The sequence below is a fragment of the Eriocheir sinensis genome, chromosome 11 (assembly GCF_024679095.1).
Source record: "Eriocheir sinensis breed Jianghai 21 chromosome 11, ASM2467909v1, whole genome shotgun sequence".
NCBI classification, from domain to species: Eukaryota; Metazoa; Arthropoda; class Malacostraca; order Decapoda; family Varunidae; genus Eriocheir; species Eriocheir sinensis.
The window spans coordinates 15,590,657-15,613,857 of record NC_066519.1 but is presented as its reverse complement, the minus strand read 5'-3'; the positions used below and the strand labels follow the sequence as shown (position 1 = coordinate 15,613,857).

The 23,201-nt window shown below is 40.5% G+C and overlaps 2 protein-coding genes and 1 long non-coding RNA gene across 4 annotated transcripts in view; 1 reads left to right on the top strand and 2 right to left on the bottom strand.

Annotated features, from left to right (window-relative positions):
• Positions 1 to 23,201, bottom strand: part of LOC126996951 (uncharacterized) — a 113,992-nt gene that overhangs the window by 90,495 nt on the left and 296 nt on the right. The window contains exons 1-2 of one of the 2 annotated variants that reach the window (XR_007751764.1): positions 8,876 to 8,916; positions 6,911 to 7,471 (exon numbers count right to left, since the gene is read on the bottom strand). This is a non-coding gene — a long non-coding RNA (uncharacterized LOC126996951). Of the gene's footprint in view, positions 1 to 6,910; positions 7,472 to 8,875; positions 8,917 to 23,201 lie in introns of those variants that run through there. The other variant, XR_007751765.1, reaches the window with a different exon arrangement.
• LOC126996948 (caspase-like) lies at positions 9,282 to 16,034 on the bottom strand. The gene is made up of 7 exons (XM_050857902.1): positions 15,905 to 16,034; positions 15,527 to 15,707; positions 14,412 to 14,510; positions 13,802 to 13,900; positions 13,219 to 13,406; positions 12,709 to 12,810; positions 9,282 to 10,601 (listed from the first exon to the last, which is right to left on the bottom strand). Exons 1-7 carry the CDS (start codon positions 15,920 to 15,922, stop codon positions 9,819 to 9,821), a joined length of 1,470 nt encoding a protein of 489 aa, XP_050713859.1. The 5' UTR covers positions 15,923 to 16,034; the 3' UTR covers positions 9,282 to 9,818.
• Positions 16,220 to 23,201, top strand: part of LOC126996941 (glucose dehydrogenase [FAD, quinone]-like) — a 29,704-nt gene continuing 22,722 nt past the window's right edge. Inside the window, exon 1 of the mRNA XM_050857886.1 lies at positions 16,220 to 16,434. Within this exon, the coding sequence (XP_050713843.1) occupies positions 16,220 to 16,434 (215 nt within the window). The remainder of the gene's footprint in view (positions 16,435 to 23,201) is intronic.

Below are 23,201 nucleotides of genomic sequence, written 5' to 3'. Positions count from 1 at the left end.
TTGAGTCTTTTCTCCTAATGTTCTGATTTGTGTTCCTGTTTATCTTGTTCTCTAGATTATGGAAGATTATGTCAGCTGATCTTTCCCTCTTATGCCATTTTTTTTTATTTTTGCAGGGATGTTGTCTTTTCTCATTGTCTTGGTTTGTATTCCCATTTATCTTGTTCTCTAGATTATGGAAAATTATGTCAGCTGATCTTTCCCTCTTATGTTTTTTTTTTTTCACGGATATTGTCTTTTCTCATTGTTTTGGTTTGTAGCTATTCCTGTTTATCTTGTTCTCTAGCTTATGGAAAATTATCTCGGCTATCATTCCCTGTCTCGTAATATTCATTTTTCTGCGGCTTTGTTTGTCTGTCAGTCTATCAAGTACTGAGAATGCTAATAGCCATCTACCTGCTCATTCACGTATACATATGAATATTTATGACCAATTCCGGGACGCAGATTATCGCTTTCTAATTTGCACAACAAAATCATATTCACTTCCTCGAAATACCGAATATCAGTCTTCCGCCCACCACGCAGGCAATGGCAGAACAGCTCTTTTTATCTCATTTGAAGGCATTAGATTCTTTGGTATGGCGTGAAATTTGCTACAGTATTCTTAAGGCGGCTTTTCTTCAGGTAAAAGTTGAGGCTGTAAGGAAGATGAACCTCAAACAACCACTGATATTTCTTTGTTTACCTTTGTCTCTCATTTGAAGGTAGTAGATTCATTATATTGTGTGGAATCTGATGCTAGGATACAATGAAGCCCAGTTAAAGGTAGACGGTCTGAGAAAGATGAACCCCAAAGAGCCAGTGATATTTATATGTTTATCTTTTAATCTCCCTTAGAGGCAGTAGATTCTTTGTTTAGTGTGGAATTTGATGCTAGGATTCAATCACAGCCAGAGTATCTTATGACGGCATCTCTCCAGGTAAAAGGTGAAGGTTGTGAGGAAAATGGACACAAAGAGCCATTGTTAAGTACGTGTTATTGACGGGACACATTGTACAGGAGCAAAGTTGGATACGCGGTCTAAGAATACACAGTCGTCCCACGCGCAGAGTGATGCCGTGTATTGCTAGACTGAGAGGGAAGGCACGAGCGACGACCATGTAGGAGTAACACTGATTCGTACTGGCTTGTGTTATAGGTAGATTCCAAAATATCGCTTTTAGATCACATCCTATAAACCCACGGACTGAAAATAGGAGTAGGTATGAGTTATTGTTTTATCTATATGTTGAATATGGAAAAATAAACTTGTGTCGAGGTAAGAATATAAATCACAGGCGAAAGAAAGGAAGGAGATTAGACTAGAACACTAACACAGGTAAAAAAATCATCCTGAATAACTCTTGCATATTTTCTGATCAGGTACAGATGCTATGAATAAAATAAAATAAGACAAAAATAAATAAAACAAGCTAATTCCAACCCACAATTACACGTGAAAAAAAAATAGCTATACATACCTTCCTTGACAAACTTTACATTTTTTTGTAAGGGGATGGGGAAACAAATGACCTGAATAAAAAAATAATAAAAAAATAAAACCAGACCAAAAACTGCACGAATGAAAAAGACAGCTATACGCACATTCCTTGAACATTAATTTTCTTCTTTTCTTGCGGGGGGGTTGGGGGGAGGAAAAGATACCTCTCCTCCCGAAATTGACCCCTCTTTCGGCCACCTCCTTGGATTCTTTTTAAGAGCAGCGAGTAGCGGGCTTTTTTTATTATTGTTTCCTTTTTTTTGTCCCCTTGAGCTGTCTCCTTTGTTGTAAAAAAAAAAAAAGAAAAAAAACACATACCAAACACCAACTCAACCCTAAACTCCTCCCACTAAATGCGCACGAGCCAACAACACAAGAAAGCATTAGTGACATGGTCCATATACAGTCCGTCCCCCTCGCGTCACCGGGCAGGGAGTCGATACACGGAACAGGTAAGTCTCGGCTCTCAGGTGCATTGTTATGAAAGGGAATATACGAAGAGTCTCAGCTTTCCACTTGAGTATTGTGAAAAGAAGCTATTGTGTAAAGCCATTCAGATCCTACAAGTAAGAATAGGGGGAGCAGATGATTCCTCCTTCCTTTAGAGAGAGAGAGAGAGAGAGAGAGAGAGAGAGTACACTTAGTACACTATAAACTGCATTACTGTTCTCTCTCTCTCTCTCTCTCTCTCTCTCACACACACACACACACACACACACAGGAAGGATGATGGAAGGGAAAAGTAGAAAGAAGAGGGGAAGAAGGTAGACAGTAAGGGAACGAAGAAGGGGAGAGGAAAGGGAGGGAGGGGAGAAGGGGGGAGGGGAGAGGAAAGGGAGGGAGGGGAGGAGAGAATGTAAGGGGGGACGGAGGGAATGAGAAAAGGGCTCACTATTATGGATAACATTAGGTTCAGCCATTCTTCTCTCTCCCCTCCTCCTCCTCCTCCTCCTCCTCCTCCTCCTCCTCCTTTTCATATTCTTGTCTCCCTTATGCTAACACGCCTAAACACATTTCTTTAAACCTTAACAATATCTTCCCCCCCTCCTCCTCCTCCTCCTCCTCCTCCCCTTCCTCCTACTATTCCTCCTCCTCCTCCTCCTCCTCCTCAAATTTCAGTTCCTCTTCCTTGCACTTAAATGTCATTCAGCACTTCCTTAACACCACAAACCACCTTCTCCTCCTCCTCCTCCTCCTACTACTACTACTACTATTACTACTACTACTAATACTAATACTACTAATACTACTACTACTGTTACCACTATTCGCTCCATTCCGATTGTTATTCTTCACATTCCATTTTATTTCAATTACATTTAACCCCAGAATTTTTGAGCAAGCAAGACTATTTCCCAGAACCATTAGAGGCAGCGAGTTTTCCAGCGGTAGAGGTAGATAAATAAATACATCGATCAGCAATAGACGGCTACATACCTGGATAGATAGACAGACAGGTATATAGACAGAGGGATAGAAGTAAGTGGTTGTGATCAGTGGGAATAAAGAACAGGTATGATACAGGTTGATAAGACTAACGTAAATAGATAGATAAAGATGCAGACAAAAAAGACGAAATGAGTTAACGAAAGAAAAAAGGGTTAGGTTCATACGTACAAAATAAAAAGAAAATGACTCTCTCTCTCTCTCTGCCTCGTGTCAATAAGAAAAGCCTGACTTGGACGTCCCACTAATGGTAGCAGTGTAAGGAGGAGACGAGGAAGGGCAGGGGGAAGGGGTGGGACGAGGCAAGATGTAGCACGGCGGAGCGGGGAAGGTAGGGTAAGGGAAGGGTGAGGGAAGGGACGGAGCTGGATAGACGTGGGGATGATGGAAGGGAAGGAGCACGGAAGGGAGGGATGGACTAGTAAGGAGGATTAGGTGAGAAGGGATGACAGGAATGGGATGGGATGGGATGGGAAGTGAAGAGAAGAGAAGGGAAGGGAAGGGAAGGGAAGGGAAGGGAAGGAAAGGGAAGGAACGGAAAGGAAGGAAAGGGAGGAAAAGGAGAAGAGAGGAAAGGGAATGGAAAGGAAAGGAAGGAAAGGTGATAATAATAATAATAATAATAATAATAATAATAATAATAATAATAATAATAATAATAATAATAATAATAATAATAATAATAATAATGCATATTTACTATTCTACTTTTTTTTCATGCTTGTATAAAATCTGTCACCACCATCTCCTCTCCGCCTGTACCTGCATCTGACTGACTCTCTCTCTCTCTCTCTGATATATATTACATTAGTTACGCACCTGAAATTTTTAACAGGTGCAAAATAGATAGAAACTGATCACCCTTGTCTTCTAATCATCTCTTTTTGGTCATTAAATAAGAAACTGCATTTTTTTTCCTTCTCCCTACAATTAACTTCCTATAAGACGACGTAGCTTTCTTAATCGATGTGTACAACCTGTGAATATATATAGAGAGAGAAAAAAAAAAAGTGCCACACGTTGAAAGACTAGTAAAAACCTTGGCTCTCTTTGCAGGTCAGACCTACAACTTAACCGTTCACGAATCTATCCTCAAAAATAAGCTTCCGTTTTACTCATATATTTGCAGTCGGTTATTCACCCTCTCTCTTGCTGTTGTTCCTCCTCCTCCTCCTCCTCCTGTCCTCGCGGTCCACTAACGATCAACACTTGAGGCCAAACAAAAGAAGGTATACCGGCGCTTCCTTTGTCAGCCCCCTTTGTTGGACACGCATATTCCCCGCTGGATCTTTTCTTATAATGCAAGTACCGTCCGTGTGTGTGTGTGTGTGTGTGTGTGTGTGTGTGTGTGTGTGTGTGTGTGTGTGTTTCATTTTTTTTAACAATCGGCCCCAAACTGTACTGACGCGGGCTGCTTTTTTTCATAGTGACGCCTTTTCCTGTTTGAATCATCTTAATCTGAAGTCATCCGCTTTTTCACACATCCAACCAATTCAAATCCTAAGCTAACGTGGGTTGGATGACTTATTATTTCCTTCTAATGAAACGCTATTCTTTGTTACCTGAAATATAGAAAGCACAACTCATTTACATTCCTACAGTCAAAAGCCGAATTCCGTAATGTAAGCAAACATGACATTTACAAAATAGATATAAAAAAATAAACTGCTATTCTTGTCAAGTGACCCAATAAAATAATGTATATATAACCTAGAAAATCCTCTCTCTCTCTCTCTCTCTCTCTCTCGGAAACGGTAGAGCAAGAAATAGAATAAAGATAAAAAGAAAGAAAGAGCGTAAAATAAAATGAAAAATGCTGGAGAAAATTAATTAAACAAAAATATAAAAAAATAGAAGAGGGAGGAGGAGGAGGAGGAGGAAGGGAAGGAAGAAAAAGAAGAAAAAAAAGAAAAAAAGAAAAAAAGGAGAAGGATGATGATGATGATGTATAAAAAGGTTATGTATACTCTAAAAGCTACTACAGACAAAGGCGTAAATTATAAAAAAGTACCAATACATAAGAAAAGGTAAAAAAAATAATAAAAAAAGGAAGTAAGCAAAAATTAAAGTAAAACAACAACAACAACAACACACTGAAAAAGAGGAAGACTTGAATACATCCCCCCAAAAAAAAACTTAAATTATTGGAACGATCAAGAGGAAAAAGGAGGAATGGGAAAAAAAATACGAGGTTAAGATAAGGAGGAAAAGGAGGGACAAAGTATTAGAAAGAATGCGACAAGGAGGCGGCGGATGAAGAGGGTGGGTGAGGGAGGGGGATGATGGGGGACGATGGGGGGGGGCGAAGGAGGAGAAGGAAGAAGAGGAGGAGGAAGGAAGAGGGAAGGAGGTGAGCCTGAAAAAGTATGAGTGCAACAATGTGACGTGTTCCCTCACCCCATTATCTTCTTGTCATATAAAATTACCTAAATCCCACACAGCACGCAACAATGGCTCTCTCTCTCTCTCTCTCTCTCTCTCTCTCTCTCTCTCTCTCTCTCTCTCTCTGAACCCCCCCCCCACTCCCCCTCTTCTTCTGTGACCAACACCACGCCGCGGCATAATATATCTCCGTGTCGGGGAAGGAGTGTCACATTTTATTTGGATAATAAAATTCAGAATATACCATTTTTAACGAGCGGTATTTGTCTTGGAGGCGAGCCGTGTGAAGGGACTCAGCTGCTACCTTAACGAGCAAGGGAGGGGAAGCGGTGGTGTGGTGTGAGGGCTCTTTTTTTTCCCCACTCTTTACTGATTTTTTTTTTTTTCCTTCATGTTCTTTCATCCCCTTCCCCTCCCGCTGACACCCCTCCTTCCTCTCTCTCTCTCTCTCTCTCTCTCTCTCTCTCTCTCTCACTTCTTCATACGTTTCCCTTGCGCTCATTCATCTCCTTTCTTTCCCCTTTTCCACTGTCTTCCTCCTCTATCACAGTATATATATACACAATAAAAATGAAAATAAACGTGTGATTAGTGACAAATATGACGGATAAACACTCAGCCACACTATTGACTGCCTCCTCCCCTTCCAAATTCTTACCTATTACTACACCTGAAAAAAAAATCAGACTCCGATCTAAAATACAGGTGCCCATGACCGATTGCCTGTGTGTGTGTGTGTGTGTGTGTGTGTTTCACCAGGTATAATATCAAAAAATATATATACTAATTTTCTCATAGGCATTATTTACTCTTTTTCTGTTTATCCACACACACACACACACACACACACACACACACAACCACCATCACATCAGGCTTCACTCTACTAAAGTGCTGCAAAACTTTACGCTTCATGCTTCTGCGTTATTACGAAGCTCCCATTGTTGGAGAGAGAGAGAGAGAGAGAGAGAGAGAGAGAGAGAGAGAGAGAGAGAGAGAGAGAGAGAGAGAGAGAGTTTTCCCATTATATTTGCTGACAGAGTAAACAACGCCACTTAAAAATGAATATATCAATAATCATATGAACAAATAAAATAATGACCTGAAAGAGGTAATTAAGCAAGTCGAATTAATTACTCTTTTAACGACAAATTTAACTAATGGAGGCTCAACGGCGAGGTTAAAATTATTACCGGTATAGTATTTATTAGTTTATTTCATTATTATTTATTTCTCATATCCCATTGTTTCCTCATGTGAAGTTTAACACAACATTGATTTTTTTTAGTGTCCTATGTAAAGGGGTTTAACAGCTAATAAAAAAAAAAGGCTTTGTTACCCTTTTTAAGCTACAATTTCTATATTACAACTTCGTTTTCTCTCAGTCGTGTTTGACCTCTAACTGCACCACCAGCCCTTTAAACTGTGACACTGGCCCTTTACACTGTATCACAAGCCCTTTAAACTGTGTCACCAGCATCCATCCCTCTCATTCTCATACATCCACACAACACATTTAATTCTTCTCTTTCATTACCTATCCTCAAGGCTATTAGAGGAGAGAGCTACCAAAATAACATGAATAAAAATGTACCTACGTGGTTCCACTGGTGACCAAGGTGGCGCAGGTCCGCCCCACACAGCCCAGCAGGTGGCCGTGGAGAGAGCCCTGCCCGCCCGCACCGGACGTCCCGACACTGCCTGGCCATGGAAGATAAAGTCTGAGCAGTAGCTTCCTTGGCCCGGGGTGAGGGGAGTCCGGCTCAGGCTACAGACTCCACGTGCCCCGTGGTGTGTGTGGCGGCCGTGGTGGTCTTGACAACTTTCGTTTTTCACTTAGTTTGTTTTCCACTTTTTTTTCAGTTTGAAATTTTGTTTATCTTTGTTTCTACTTCACTTTTTCAGTTTCTACTTTAGTTTTTCTATGAAATTTAGTTTTCCTGTTTTTCTCTTGTTTTCTTTTTTCTTTTTTTCTTTTCATTACCACTAACGCCTTGAAGTTTACACTTCGTATTTTTTGTTTTTTTCCTTTCCCTATTTTTTTTAAGTTTCCACTTTTGTCACGTCTCAAAACGCACAAGCACACGCAATAATGAACACTATCTTCCTCTCGTCTCACTAATAGTCCTGACGGTATTTCATCGTCCATCCTCTTCACCCTGCAAAATTTGAGAAAACTATGATCATACATACATACTCAAATCCAGAGAAGGAAGCGTTCAACAGAATGTCATTAACAACGTCGAAAAAAATAATAAGGGGGTCTAGGGGTACGAAGCCCCCCGCCCCCTCGTTAGGTGGTAATGCTCAGTAAGATTACATTTGTTAAGTAATTCAGGGCCGTAATTTCTGGGGGGATAGGGGGCGATAGACCCCCCCCCCCCCCCAGTGTTTCTGTACCGCCCACAAAATGCCCACAAAAGTGCTTAACTTTCAAAATATTTCCCCCCCTGGCCCTTACGCATGCTCGCTTCCCTTGCCCCCCCCATCTCATGAACCTATGATGCCCTCTAGCCCCCCAAAAAAACCTGTCAAAATTACGGGCCTGTAATTATTTCTAATAAATTTTTGCTCCGCTTCGCGCTGGGCCATTGTCATTGACGATCCTTATGGTCTTGAGGGGGCTTGTTTTCTCCTTTCTGTATATTGTGAGGAGGAAAGTTATATTTCAGGCGTATTTTATGTGTTTCCTTTGAATCAGTTAGTTTTTTGGCGGAAATCACTAGCTTATGTTAGGAGGAGGGTGGAGGAAAATTCAGGAAACTAGTGTCTTCCGGGGGGAAAAGTTAGCAGTTTGAATAATATTACGTCACCAGAAGAAAAAGTTGCCAAGAATGAAGTTTAGTTGGCCACTGAGAGGGGTGAAATTGTAGATATTTACCGCACTGTATTGTTACTGATAATTCCTCGTTCTTGAATACGTAGCCCCCTACAGAACTAGTTGTCTCAATGAATATGTGACGAAAAACTACATTAGAGTTGCCAGGAAGGAGACATTAACAGTAACAACGTGACTTTTCGTTTTAAGGTCTCAGTTGTCGTCTGCTAATTCTTCGTTCTTGAATCCGTAACCTTCAGCACTAGACTAGATGGCCTAATGAATCTGTGACGAGAAAATACATTAGAGTTGCCAGGAAGGAGATATTAACGGTAGCGAGGAGGTGAAGCTTCTTAGTAAGTCTCTGCTGTCGTCTGCTAAGGGGATGCACGGGGCTCAGCAGGGCACACCATAATCCACTATCAACTAAGCAAGAACTAACCCACTAAGCCGGTGCATCACGTCATCGCATTACTCTTGAAGGCACAGGAGGGAACGGAGACTCACAAACCGGTACATAAATGCCTAAAATAACAGACGTCGAATGGCTGGCAGGCGTTACTGGTTCAGCGGTTTCAAAACACACGCCACCCCCGCCACACAATGACTAGTTTTATATGGAAAATCACCGATAGCCTAAGTTCTTCTGGCTGAAAAGCATCTTAACCTTTCACGATGATGCCACAAAGTACAGGGCAATGAGGGAAATGGAGGTAAACGTGGAAAAATAGGGAGAATTACTTACTAGTGTTCAACCCGCCTGCCCGCCATCGTCTGCCTGAGGGTGAGGGGCTGCGCGGGCGGGGCTGCGCAAATCCGAGCAATGTTTCCTAATCTATTTTATATGACTGATTGATTGCTTTAAGGCTTTTTATTGCAAAACCACACAACAAAGAAGGGAGGAACATGCCATCCCGACCCCCAGGCAGTACATAATAGCCCGTAACCTATTTTTTTAAAGCTTTCGGGGCCTATGCACACATATTTGACAAGGCTTTCGTAGGAGTTTGTGATTTGCAATAACACAAGAATGAAACGTGTGCAATATCCGTATCACTAAGCAGTAGAGGAAAATATAACATCCAGAAGATAATAACAGAAAAACAGGAACATAGAGGAGGACTGCAAGGAACCAAAAAAACTCTCAGTAATATGTTCGTAATAGCCCTCAGTGTATTTCATTGCATTCATTTAGGAGAGTACTTGTGGTTGGAGTTAGGTTACCTACTTGTATCCACCATTTATAGCAGCTTATACAGATATGAAAGAAAGTGTATATCAAAGGAGGGACTGTCTTAATTAAGTCAAGGATGGAAAAGAATGTACAGTTGTTACGAGTAAAATATCAGCATTAGTAAAGGTCTACAATTCAGAAAGATGTGTGAATATCGACTAAATTTATTCATATATATTAATGTCACTCACACGGATAATGTGTAATATACGATTTTACTTATTAAAATCAAATAATTAAGGTAGACAATTTAACAAATAGTAGTTAATTGTAAGTGAATGTTGGAGTTTCTGTTAGGTCTTTAATTATTTTACACATCGCAACTCACAGGAACCAAAAGTCAGCTCACTCAAAGAGCTGTGAAAAAAAGACCATCCCAGATTATGTTTCGTAAGTGAACCAGTACGGGCTGGGAACCGGAGTATAGCCATCCTCGGTGAGGCTATCTCTCCAGCTAACACTCTCTGGGGCGAGGATTAAAGTAGAATTTCTTCATAAAGTTGAGGTCCTGCTTCTCCGGCGTGGCACGCAACTCATCCATACTGTATCGCCGCTGCACCTCCCGGAAGAGTTCATCAAGGCATTCTTCATGGGCATTCTCGGCCAGAACCTCGCACAGGACTAACAAGAACTTGCTGCCTCTGAGCGGAGCCCTGTAGCTGACGAACCCGTCGGAGGTGCTGAAAAAACTGATGATGTTTTCTGGAGCTGCGCGTCTCAAGTTGTCCATTTGATGTTCGACGTGATATTCGGGGGAAAAATCTCCACGGCAAAACTGGAAGAAGAATAGTTTAGCCATCTCCCTCACTTCCCTGCACTGATTTTCGATGAAAAGGTTGTGAATGTAGTCGACAGACACGTCTTGGCAGTCCGAAGTGGAGAAGGAACGCTTTTCATTGCCTCCGTGAGAAGAAACTACCACGATAGCGCAGCCAACTTTCTTCAGACGTTCTGACTCGGAAAATTCTTTCAGACACCAGATAGTTTCCTCCCACGTCTTGTTCTCGTGACTCTCAACCTCGTAACCCATCTGCTCGAACACGCTGACGAGGTTAATAGTGTCGTACTCAGCTCCTTCTCTTTCCAGATGAGTGACCTCCGAAAAATTTCTGTAGTTGAGGAGGAGGACTAGGCCTGGGGGGTCGGTGGTGGTGTCGTAAACATCATGGCTCGGCTGGACCAACTGGTGGGCATACTTCACCCTCAGCTCCGCAGGACCGACTGCCCCGCCACTCACCTTCAAAAAGTGTTCAGATTATTGTTACTAGTAGTAGTAGTAGTAGTAGTAGTTGTAGTAGTAGTAGAAGTAGTAGTAGTATCATCATCATCATCAGTATCAGCACCAGACGAGCGGGCACTTTGCCCGAAACACTGAGCAGTGAAATACCACGGTAATTGTTGCATTTCTGTCGGTACCCTCACCCTTTCCAGATAGACAACCAACCCGCTTTTCCAGTAAAGAGGAATGGCACCAAACTGCCACACGACAGATAGCCTCGCATGCAACCCATGGATCATGGCTTCGCCCCCAGCTTTCAGCATCTCCGCACTGATATTAACCCGTAAAGTGTTTAGTACGTATATATACGTTCGGGAGGGAAAGTGTTTAGTACGTATATATACGATCATCGTTTTCTTTTACTTCATGGCACCTAAACCTGTAGAAATGGTTCAAGATGTCTTTTCTATGCCTAAATATGATTTTGAAAGCTCACTCTCATTTTTATTGTATTGCTGTGGTCTATTACATAGAATGTATCCATGACCACGAAAAATATTGAAAATAGGTGGTGTCATAATTACTTATCAATATACTCAAAATACTGTTCAGTAGATCAGCTAGTTTTATATCATTCCAACTTGAATAGCAATTTCAATATATTTTGTGTTCATGCGTACAGTCATCGTCGGTTGTGTTGTTGGCGGGTTGGCCCAGCAATGAGTCATGATAGCCAGACACCTGAGTCATCCCAGCCATACAGATTTTCATGGATATATAGGCCAGAGGTAATACACAATTACCTCTAGATATACTTGTAAAATTGGGATTATGTAAATTGTACAGTAGCAGAGCAATACCAAATTGGTCGGCAGCAAATGGAGGAAAATGTTGGTATGTGATCAGCTGGCGGCGAGCATAATGGGTTATTTGGGCAGCTGTGTGTAATTTTTTGTTGTTGAAAACATGTTATGCTTGTGCAATGAAGGATATTGTGCTACTTATATACACATAGAGAAAATATAGTCTGTGATAAATTTGGTACTATGGTATGTATAGAAAGGCTAGACAAACAATCCTCAGATATATTTTACAAGAAACTCAAACTAAACAATATATAGTCATGGAAGAAGCATGGAAATAATAAATAAGAAGCGGAAGTTACAGTCTTGCACCACCATTGAGTATTGGGTGAAAGGACTCACAGAAAAAACACACATATCGCATTTATATCGTTCAAATCATTTTTTTTTTCAATCGGGTTAAAGACCCCAGCTACCTTCCCACTCTTCACCTTTCTCACAACCTCTGTCACCTCCACGTGAGAAGATGGAGTTTCGTCTATAGGTGAATCAGCAGCCTCCATCTGCAACCCAGCCAGAGGGAGCTGTTCGCTTGGGGGCTCTGCCCAAATTACTTGGCCAAACGAGCCCATCAGTTATTTTCTTTTAACTAAACTTCCTGTGAATAGGCGCACCTAACATCACCATAGCCGATCTAGGATTCAGTACGTTTCCTAACTTAAAGGCGGTAATGTTATAATTGTATTTCGTAAAGAATCCTTATAACCTAAAACTAACTAAAATTATGAGTATTTTTTTTCTTGAACAAAACACTGAATAAATAACAGAACAATAATATGAATATACGTTCATATCTTATATGAAAAATGTGGCCCGAGGCAGCAAGGCACGCCATTTTGCGGGTATCAGATTCTTTAAATAATCATATTTTTACTGTGCAAAACAGGTGGTGTCACTTACTGGACTTTGTGAGCTTTTATATTTATCTATTTGTGTATATTTCATGGAGCATAACTTATATTACTACTTTCAATTTTACTAGTGACATGAATTTGTGACTGTTTATCACAATAAAGTTTCACTCAATTAAGTGAATCAGACACCATAGAAACATTACCAGTGTGCGTATGAATGAATACAAAGATGAGCACATACTTTGATTTAACTCCTGGATGTCTCGTGGATCATTTATAAATAAAAACAAAAAATCCGGAAAGGCTACTCCTTAGCCCACTACCTTCGTTCGAGGGACAAAAACAGTCCCTCCACCAAGTTTGTATCCCACATTTGGTGTTGTTAGGTGCGCCTATTAGCAGCCTTACCCAATGTGACTCATGAAGACTGTTGGCTCGGACGGGCAATTTCTCGGCGTCTCTTTTTGACGTACCACTAGGCGACTTCTTCAGGCTCGGTCCTTCCTGTATCTTTCGAGATGAAGAAAGAATATAATAGAGCAAACCCAAGACAAAAATACAAACAGAAAGTTATAGATAGACAGACTGGCTGGTTTACTAAAGTCACTGACTTAGGAAATAATTCATGCAAGGGAAAAAAGAGTAAACGTATATCTTAATGTTCTTGAAAATTGTGCCTCCCTGCTGGCACCCTGCCTGATCGGTCACTTTCGTCTCTGCCTTTCATCAACTACCTTTCCTTCATGCTGGAAGTACGCCCATGTACCTGTGCCTATGGAAGGTGACCACTCTAACCCTTTAAAAAAACATCCTGTAGCTTTGCTCTCTTGTCTTTCTAAAGTTCTTGAAATAGTCCTAAACAAGAAAGTTCATATGCCTTTCTTAATATTGAGATTTAGAAATACTGTTGCATCTCACTGGGTCAGGGAGGTCTCGGAGAACGTTCCTCAAGTACTCTGCCACCTCCTGATGTTTCTTGATCTCTGCCAACTTCTCCGCGGTTCTTCCATTGATTTCTGGGCGGGGGTCGGCGTCCAGCTCCTCCACCAGCCACTTAACCACCGGCAAGGAACCAGCGCGGGCAGCCATGAAGAGCAGCGTCCACCCTGAGAAACAGCGAGGTAGTTGACTTCAGATCATCAGTAATATTTTCGTAGAGTAGACAGGCCAAGGGCGGATCATCAAATAAAAAAAAGTTCTTAAGAAAATAGAAGCCCCCCCCCACACACACACACACACACACCAAAAAAGAAAAAAAATACAATGGATTTCTATTTATCTCATTGTTGCATTATACTAAATTAACTAAATGAAGATTATAACGTTTCCCAGCATGTATCAACCACGTGCAGCCTGAGTTGTAGAGGGGCGTGACTTTGTGGACTGGCCAATAACATACATTTCATGAGGAAAGGGGGAGGAGCTTACTTGCAGAGTTAACATGAACATATTACTATATATCCATCATGGTGTTTACTGGGGACTCCCTCGCCTTTCTAACCTGTATTGTCCCTCGCGTTAGGATCAGCTCCTCTCTCCAGCAGCATCTTGGCCGTGGGGAGACGTCCATTGCGGCACGCCAGAGCCAGCGGTGTTCTGCCTGATGAAGGAGATAACACAAGTATCAGTCCGTCCCAGGGGCATGCCTTCCCTGGGACTCTTTTGTGATATAGGACTGTGTGAGGGAAAGACACTGAGGACAATTAACCTGAGACATAGATAGTAAGGAGGCAGATAGATGGTTAGCTGAATCACTTAATAGGAAGAGATAGATAGATAGATAAATAGACAGATAGGCAGAAAGATAGACAGATATAAAGATAGATAGATTGATAGAATAGATAGATAGACAGACAGACAGGATAGGGAGATATATAGACAGAGATAAAGATACATAGAGAAGAGAGACAGGAGGAAGATATATAGGTCGGCTGGTAAATGGAGAACAGAAAAAGTAAATATCAGGAATACATCTAACGAATATAACAGTATATCATGAGGCAAAAAATACGCAAAAGGAGACAGAGGAGTGCGCCGTAGAAATGCGTAGCAAAGTCTATATTGTTCACCTGTGACTTGGGCGACAACTTGCGTCTCTTAATCTGACTTACCTGTGTTGGTCCTTCCCTCCAGCTCTGCCCCAGCATCCAACAGCGCCTCAGCCTCCTTCAGTGACCCGCTGGTGGCCGCGCAGTGTAGGGCCGTCAAGCCTGCAAGAACGTGAGGCTCAGGACGATGGCAAAAAGAAGGTTACGCGTTATACAAGAACACACGATCCAAAATTTCATGTGACTTCATTTCATACAATTTCCAACGTTTTAAGTGTTGTGCTTGCGCTAGTTCATATGGTTCCGGAATAGGCCTACACTTCTTCTTTTCAATCAGCGTGTTTAACTAAGCCGACTACTGATGGTTTCAACGTATCGAAGATAAACTCACACCCTTATTATAGTATGGTTTAACCCGGTAGCAGCGACGGGCCAAATTTGTGCCAGGATATTAACCCCCCAAAATAGATGATACATAATCTGATCACAAATGCTTTGATATATATTATAAAATGGTTTGTGAGAGGGGTGATTTTTTTCTCATTTTTCTCGCTTGGAGGGACCATTAAGAAACATGATCCCCGATGCAACCGTTAAGTCGAGATAGATTCAAAGTTCGGCCAATACACTTTTTTTTTTTTTTCATCAAACCAACAGAAATTAAATGATTGTTTCGACGTATAAAATCAACTCACACACATAGTCATTTTTTTTTCTTATGGTTCAAGAATTAGTTTAAGTTAAAAAAATACTTGCTCTCTTTTAAATCAAACCAACATGTAAAATAAATTATGGTTTCAATGTACAGGATGAACTCACAAACTTAGTCATTTTCCTTAAAGTCCGAGAGTTAAGCTTACGCGAGTTTAGGGTCAATAGTGTTAAACGCTTTCGACTCTCTCATCAACCATTTCCTAAGGCCAAAAAAGAGGTCAGTTGGGTTCTTATAAGTGGTATTTTAGGTTCATGGTACAGAGAAAGGGCCAAACTACCACCATTGTCATAAATCTACCCCTGGAAATACCCAAAACTCATAAGAAAGCATTGTCAAATATGTGTTCTTTAGCGACAAAATGTTTTAAAATACGACCCTAGATGTGCCCAACCGGTATGATAAATAAGGTGTTCGAATGATGGCTTTCAACATGCACGAGCAGTTCCCTACACTCAGCACTGACCGTCGTCGTTTGTGAAGTCAACAGAAGCGCCCATGTCCAGCAACTCGCGCACCATGCCCACTTTCTTGGATACCGCTGCGTGCATGAGAGGCGAGCGGCGGTCCTCGAGGTAGTCCAGAGGAGTGCCCTGCCGAACTAAATTCCTCACCCCATCCATGTTCCCGATCTTCACCAGGCAGACCTTTGAGGGTGACCACAAGGCGTTTTCATCGTCAGGACTGCTGTGATTTACATTTCCCGCCAAATTAATGCACACAGCCACAAACCACAAATCAATAGTAACCTAGATCTCTTCAACTAATAACCTAAAGTCCCTCCAGTGCATAGGAAATGAACACAACTATCTCGTATTGTTGCAAGACATATTTTGCCACTCACCAACTTTTTTGTATCCATAGCTCCGGTCTCTTCTCTCCTACGTCTCACTCTCACGACAGCCCTTGTGTGCACTGGCAAGACTGGTGCACCCCTTTTGGCAACACGGATGCGGCTTATCTTCAATGATAGCCTTTGATAGGGAGAGAAATAACATCACACATTAAAAGAGAAAACGTATCAAACGGAGAGAGAGAGAGAGAGAGAGAGAGAGAGAGAGAGAGAGAGAGAGAGAGAGAGAGAGAGAGAGAGAGAGAATGCAGAATGCTACCTCTGAACAGTGAAGCTCAAGTACGATACCTTTTTTAATACGTGTCAATGGTTACGCTTTATGTTTTCCAGCGGAGACACGTCGGGAACAGAACTACGCGAAGACTCGTAACTGACTGGGACAGCGAGCATCGGAGACGTGACAGGCTCCACACACACCCGCCCCAGGATGTGACGTTTCGTGATTTATACATCGTTTGTGCTGTGTCACTTTCATCGTCATCATCATCAGTGTCGCCGTGGTCATCTATCATTCCTGTAAGGTTAGTAAGTGTAAAATTGCAAGATCAAAGTACGTATCCTTAAACGTATCGGCCCCCAGTTCTGTTTGAAGAGCCTCTCGTGGAAGTTGCTGGGATTCTCATGGACTGTTTTGTGACCTATGGTGATATTTTTACAAGACTTCTGCATCATGAACGAAAAAAAAAACCCACCCATGAGAACCCAATTAATCTTCTCTGCGACCTAGAAAACAGTAATAAAGGGAGCTCGGTACATTTAATAATATGAACCCAAGAACATGACAAAACCCCCACGGACAAAGCACCCTCATTCAAAGTTAAGCAATGAGGGACAGAGCACTCCCACCTTGGTGTTCTTAAGTCAGGTTAGTCAGGTCAGCCCATCCCACCTCCGAAGGTCAGCCAGATGCGGGGGTCAGGTGGTCAGGTCAGGTGTCTATAAGCCTCTGTATCTCACACTTCGTTTCATTTAAAGAGCATAACGAGGATCTAATGACTGATATGAGAGATGGTATGGCATGAAAAAAAAATATATTGCAACTTAGTCGACTGAATGTGACACTAAGACTATATAAAAGAAAGAAAACAAAAACAGGAACAAGAACATGAACAAATAGGAAGAAAAAGAAGGAGGAGGGGGAAGACTAGAACGAAAAGAGGAGGAGGGGGAAGACTAGAACGAAAAGAGGAGGAGTTGGAGGAGGAGAAATATAATTAAGAAAAAAACAAGAAAAGGAATCATTAAAGAATACAGAAGCGAAGACAAAAGATAGAGAGAAAAAAAGAGAGGAGTTGGAGGAGGAGAAATATAATTAAGAAAAAAACAAGAAAAGGAATCATTAAAGAATACAGAAGCGAAGACAAAAGATAGAGAGAAAAAGAAAATGAAAAGGAGTAAGAGAAGGAGAAAATTTATTATTATATTCATACCTGATAGTTAATTGACCACACTTACGAGGCGGTGTGTAGGGAATTCTATTATTAGCCAGACATCAAGCGTTTGTTGCAGTTATAGTATGTAAAGTATACATTAGTGTCAGCCTTATCAGCAGCAGACACTGATAGGCACATCCTGACATTGTTTGAGTTGTTGTTGTTATTATTATTATTATTATTATTATTATTATTATTATTATTATTATTATCATTATTATTTTTATTATTATTATTACTACTACTACTACTTCTACTACTACTACTACTACTACTACTACTACTACTACAATTATTATTATTATCATTATTATTATTATTATTATTATTATTATTATTATTATTATTACTATTACTACTACTACTTTTACTACTACTACTACGACGACGACGACGATGACGACTATTATTATTATTATTGTACATGAAAGGGCACCGAGGGGGAAAAACCTGGTCATTAGTTCCGCGTATGACTCGACGTGCAGTCTGTCATTATTCGTATGACACACAGCGATGACTCACAGAAGAAGCGGCGTTATACTAGTCCACCACCTGCAATCTTATCTGTCATTACTTTCCTATCAATGGGAAGGTAAATTATCACTACATACACTCTCCACCCCGCATAAGAAGTAAGCCCTGAATAAACATATCACGTGACAAGAGGAAAGTTTCCGGTTTAAGCTGTACTAAGAACCAAGAAAACAATGCAAGTGTGGCGACGCAGCGACAAAGATAAAGGTCATGTGGCGAGACGGGACTCAAACACGTAACGTTCACGAACGGGACTGTTGGTGAAGGTCGTCACGTCAGCTATCACTGGATAAGATTCATTCAACGGGAACTTCAGGGTATGTCCTCTTCCTCCTCCTCCGCGTAAACTGGTATGAGGCAAAGTAATCAAGACAATAAACTCTCCTTTCTTTCTTTTTTCTTTTAATCTAGAGCCAATGGAGTTCTTAATTATCTACCTTCTCTTTACCCGTTTGTATCACTGCATAATAGTAGCAAACTGTTGATGTTGCTGCTGTCACTACAAGGGTAACTAAATCAACAGCAACAATAAAAGTGATAATAATAATAATAATAATAATAATAATAATAATAATAATAATAATAATAATAATAATAACAACAGCCACCACCACCACCACCAACAACAACAACAACAACAACACTACTACTACTACTACTACTACTACTACTACTACTACTACTACTACTACTACTACTACTACTACTACTACTACTACTACCACCACCACCACCAATAATAATAATAATAAAAAATAATAATAATAATAATAATAATAATAACAATAATAATAATAATAATAATAATAACAGCCACCACCACCACCAACAACAACAACAACACTACTACTACTACTACTACTACTACTACTACAATTACTACTACTACTACTACTACTACTACTACTACCACCACCACCACCACCACCAATAATAATAATAATAATAATAATAATAATAATAATAATAATAATAATAATAATAATAATAATAATAATAATAATAATAATAATAATAATAATAATAATAATAATAATAATAATAATAATAATAATAATAACAATAACAATAATAACAATAATAACAAACACAGCCACGTAAAGGGTACGCAGATACTAACAGCCCATTAACTTGCCAATCCTGGGAAAATAGACAGAAATAAATAGACAGTAAATCCTAAACAAACTGAACAATACATAAATGGGGAAAATATGTGAGGATTCATGGACAAATAGACTATTGAAAAAAAAAAAATGAAGAAAGATAAATGAAGCAAAGAGAAAGAAGAAGGATCAAGAAAAGAACACATAAAAGGGAATACTACCTCAATAAAACTTCGAAGTCCTTGGATGTCGAAAAATCTCGCCTTTAAAACGTCTCTAAATATATAATCCCTAATAAACTACATAAAAAATAAACAACGAATAACACGCCTCTGGGCTAAAAAACAACAACTCAGGAGAAGCAAGAAAGAATACATAAATAAAAGAAGAAATAACAAATAAAAGAAAAGATCAAATTAAGTACATAAAAAATAAAACAAACGATAAGAGAGAGAGAGAGAGAGAGAGAGAGAGAGAGAGAGAGAGAGAGAGAGAGAGAGAGAGAGAGAGAGAGAGAGAGAGAGAGAGAGAGAGAGAGAGAGAGAGAGAGAGAGAGGTGGGGGGGCGGGGGAGGATGTCCGAGGTGGCAATGTGGGTGAGAGAGAGAGAGAGAGAGAGAGAGAGAGAGAGAGAGAGAGAGAGAGAGAGAGAGAGAGAGAGAGAGAGAGGTGGGGGGGGGGGGAGAAGGAAAGTGAGAGTGGGGTCACGTGGGAGGGTGCCCAGGTCACACCCTTCCACCGCCTGCTAATCTCTTAATGAATGGGATTATGGATTACACTAACCTCATAGCGCGGCAGAGAACAATGGGAGAGGCATTTGATTCATACTGTCAGGCGCTAAAACCCCTCCCCTGCACCAGCTATTTCCAAAGGTCAAAAAGGAGATTAATCGGGTTCTAATAAGTGTGTTTTTAGGTTCATGGTATACAGAAGGGTCAGACTACCACCAGGGTCATAAAACTACTCCTGAAAATGCCTCCAAACTACCACCAGGGTCATAAAACTACCCCTGAAAATGCTTGAAACTCCTACGAAAGCGTTGTCGAATACATGTGCTTGGAAATGTTTAAGAATATGACTTACTTATAGTGGACACATATAATGATTGACGAAGGGGATGATTAGGATAAATAACGCAGTAGAGAGCATGTAATGTTATCAGCGTGTAATATTATAGAGAACAAGTAATATAGTCTCGTTATTCTCATGTTTATTTAGTTGTTCTTATGTTTTACTTCTTTTTTGGTTAGTTTTGTATTTAGATTTATTTTTACCCTACCTTTCTGTCCCTCCACTTTCATTATCTTCTATATTATCAGTGTGTAATATTATCAGCGTGTAATATTATAGAGAACGAGTAATATAGTTTCGTTATTATCATGTTTATTTAGTTGTTTATACTTTTTTACTTTTTTTGTTTGTTTGCCTCTATTTCAAGATTTTTTTATCCTATTCCTCTCTCCCGCCACTTCCATTATCTTCTATATTATCAGCGTGTAATATTATAAAGAACAAGTAATATAGTCTCGTTATTCTTATGTTTTTTAGTTGTTTATACATTTTACTTTTTTTTTTGTTTTTTTTTTGTTTGCCTCTGTATTTCAAGATATTTTTACCCCATTCCTCTGTCACTCCAGTTTCATTGTCATCATTATCTCGTCTTTTTATTTATCTCTATCTCTGTATTTCTGTATCTCTGTATTTATCTCTCGTCTTTTATTTATCTCTGTATTTCAAGATATTTTTTACCCTGTCCCTCCACTTTTTCATTATCATCATTATCTCGTCTTTTATTTATCTCTATCTCTGTATTTCTGTATCTCTGTATTTATCTCTCTTATTTATCTCTCGTCTTTTATTTATCTCTGTATTTCAAGATATTTTTTTACCCTGTCCCTCCACTTTTTCATTATCATTATTATCTCGTCTTTTATTTATCTCTATCTCTGTGTCTCTGTATTTCTGTATTTTTCTGTCTTTTATCTATCTCTCGTACTTAGTGTAGGAACACGCAACCCATTACACGGGTATAGTTTAGACTCCACAGCGATAGGCAGGTCTGAGTGTGAAAGGGATTTGGGAGTGTTAGTGAACTCTGACCTAAAACTAAGGAAGCAATGCATTAGTGCGAGGAATAGGGCTAACAGGGTATTAGGCTTTATTAACAGGACGGTAACCAACAGGAGTGCAGAGGTCATCCTCAGACTCTATTTAGCGTTAGTTAGGCCACACTTAGATTATGCTGTCCAGTTTTGGTGCCAACACTACAGAATGGACATCAACTTGCTAGAATCAGTTCAGAGGAGGATGACCAAGATGATTCAGGGGCTGAGGAACCTCCCATCTCAAAATAGGCTGAAACATCTAAACTTACATTCACTTGAGAGACGAAGAGTGCGGGGTGGTCTGATAGAAGTATTCAAATGGGTCAAGGGTTACAACAAAGGCGATATAAGTAAAGTACTGAGAATTAGCCAGCAGGATAGAACTCGCAGTAATGGATTTAAATTAGAAAAGTATAGATTTAGGAGAGATATAGGCAAGCATTGGTTTAATAACAGGGTGGTGGGGGAATGGAATAGACTCAGCAATCACATAGTTAGTGCAGGGACGATAGCTTGTTTTAAGAGTAGACTGGATAGCTACATGGACGAGGACGACAGGTGGCAGTGAGGTGTGGGTGCAGTAAGGTGACGGGGTACTGGATGCGTGGCTAGTACCAACGGTATAACGAGGATCAAGCCTCTGCCTGTAACCCCTGTAACTACACCTCACCCATCGTGAGTAGTGGAGGGGATTCTAGAGCTGCCCTGTGTAGGCCACCCGGCCTCTTGCAGTTTCCCTATGTTCTTATGTTCTTATGTATTTATCTCTGTATTTCAAGATATTTTTTCCACTAACGCCTTGAAGTTTACACTTCGTATTTTTTGTTTTTTTCCTTTCCCTATTTTTTTTAAGTTTCCACTTTTGTCACGTCTCAAAACGCACAAGCACACGCAATAATGATGAACACACTATCTTCCTCTCGTCTCACTAATAGTCCTGACGGTATTTCATCGTCCACCCTCTTCACCCTGCAAAATTTGAGAAAACTATGATCATACATACATACTCAGATCCACAGAAGGAAGCGTTCAACAGAATGTCATTAACAACGTCGAAAAAAATAATAAGGGGGTCTAGGGGTACGAAGCCCCCCGCCCCCTCGTTAGGTGGTAATGCTCAGTAAGATTACATTTGTTAAGTAATTCAGGGCCGTAATTTCTGGGGGGAGAGGGGGCGATAGACCCCCCCCCCCCCAGTGTTTCTGTACCGCCCACAAAATGCCCCAAAAAGTGCTTAACTTTCAAAATATTTCCCCCCCTGGCCCCTACGCATGCTCGCTTCCCTTGCCCCCCCCATCTCATGAACCTATGATGCCCTCAAGCCCCCCCAAAAAATCTGTCAAAATTACGGGCCTGTAATTATTTCTAATAAATTTTTGCTCCGCTTCGCGCTGGGCCATTGTCATTGACGATCCTTATGGTCTTGAGGGGGTTTGTTTTCTCCTTTCTGTATATTGTAAGGAGGAAAGTTATATTTCAGGCGTATTTTATGTATTTCCTTTGAATCAGTTAGTTTCTGGCGGAAATCACTAGCATATGTTAGGGGGAGGGTGGGGGAAAATTCAGGAAACTAGTGCCTTCCGGGGGGAAAAGTTAGCAGTTTGAATAATATTACGTCACCAGAAGAAAAAGTTGCCAGGAATGAAGTTTAGTTGGCCACTGAGAGGGGTGAAATTGTAGATATTTACCGCATTGTATTGTTACTGATAATTCCTCGTTCTTGAATACGTAGCCCCCTACAGAACTAGTTGTCTCAATGAATATGTGACGAAAAACTACATTAGAGTTGCCAGGAAGGAGACATTAACAGTAACAACGTGACTTTTCGTTTTAAGGTCTCAGTTGTCGTCTGCTAATTCTTCGTTCTTGAATCCGTAACCTTCAGCACTAGACTAGATGGCCTAATGAATCTGTGACGAGAAAATACATTAGAGTTGCCAGGAAGGAGATATTAACGGTAGCGAGGAGGTGAAGCTTCTTAGTAAGTCTCTGCTGTCGTCTGCTAAGGGGATGCACGGGGCTCAGCACCATAATCCACTATCAACTAAGCAAGAACTAACCCACTAAGCCGGTGCATCACGTCATCGCATTACACTTGAAGGCACAGGAGGGAA

Bases quoted from the DNA above. Each gene is read 5' to 3' on its own strand.
- LOC126996948 (XM_050857902.1), bottom strand. The intron at 14,511-15,526 runs GTCAGTGCTGAG...ACGTTCTTGCAG, and splicing joins TGACTTCACAAACGACGACG to GCTTGACGGCCCTACACTGC. The intron at 13,901-14,411 runs GTAAGTCAGATT...CTCCTTCATCAG, and splicing joins GGAGGGAAGGACCAACACAG to GCAGAACACCGCTGGCTCTG.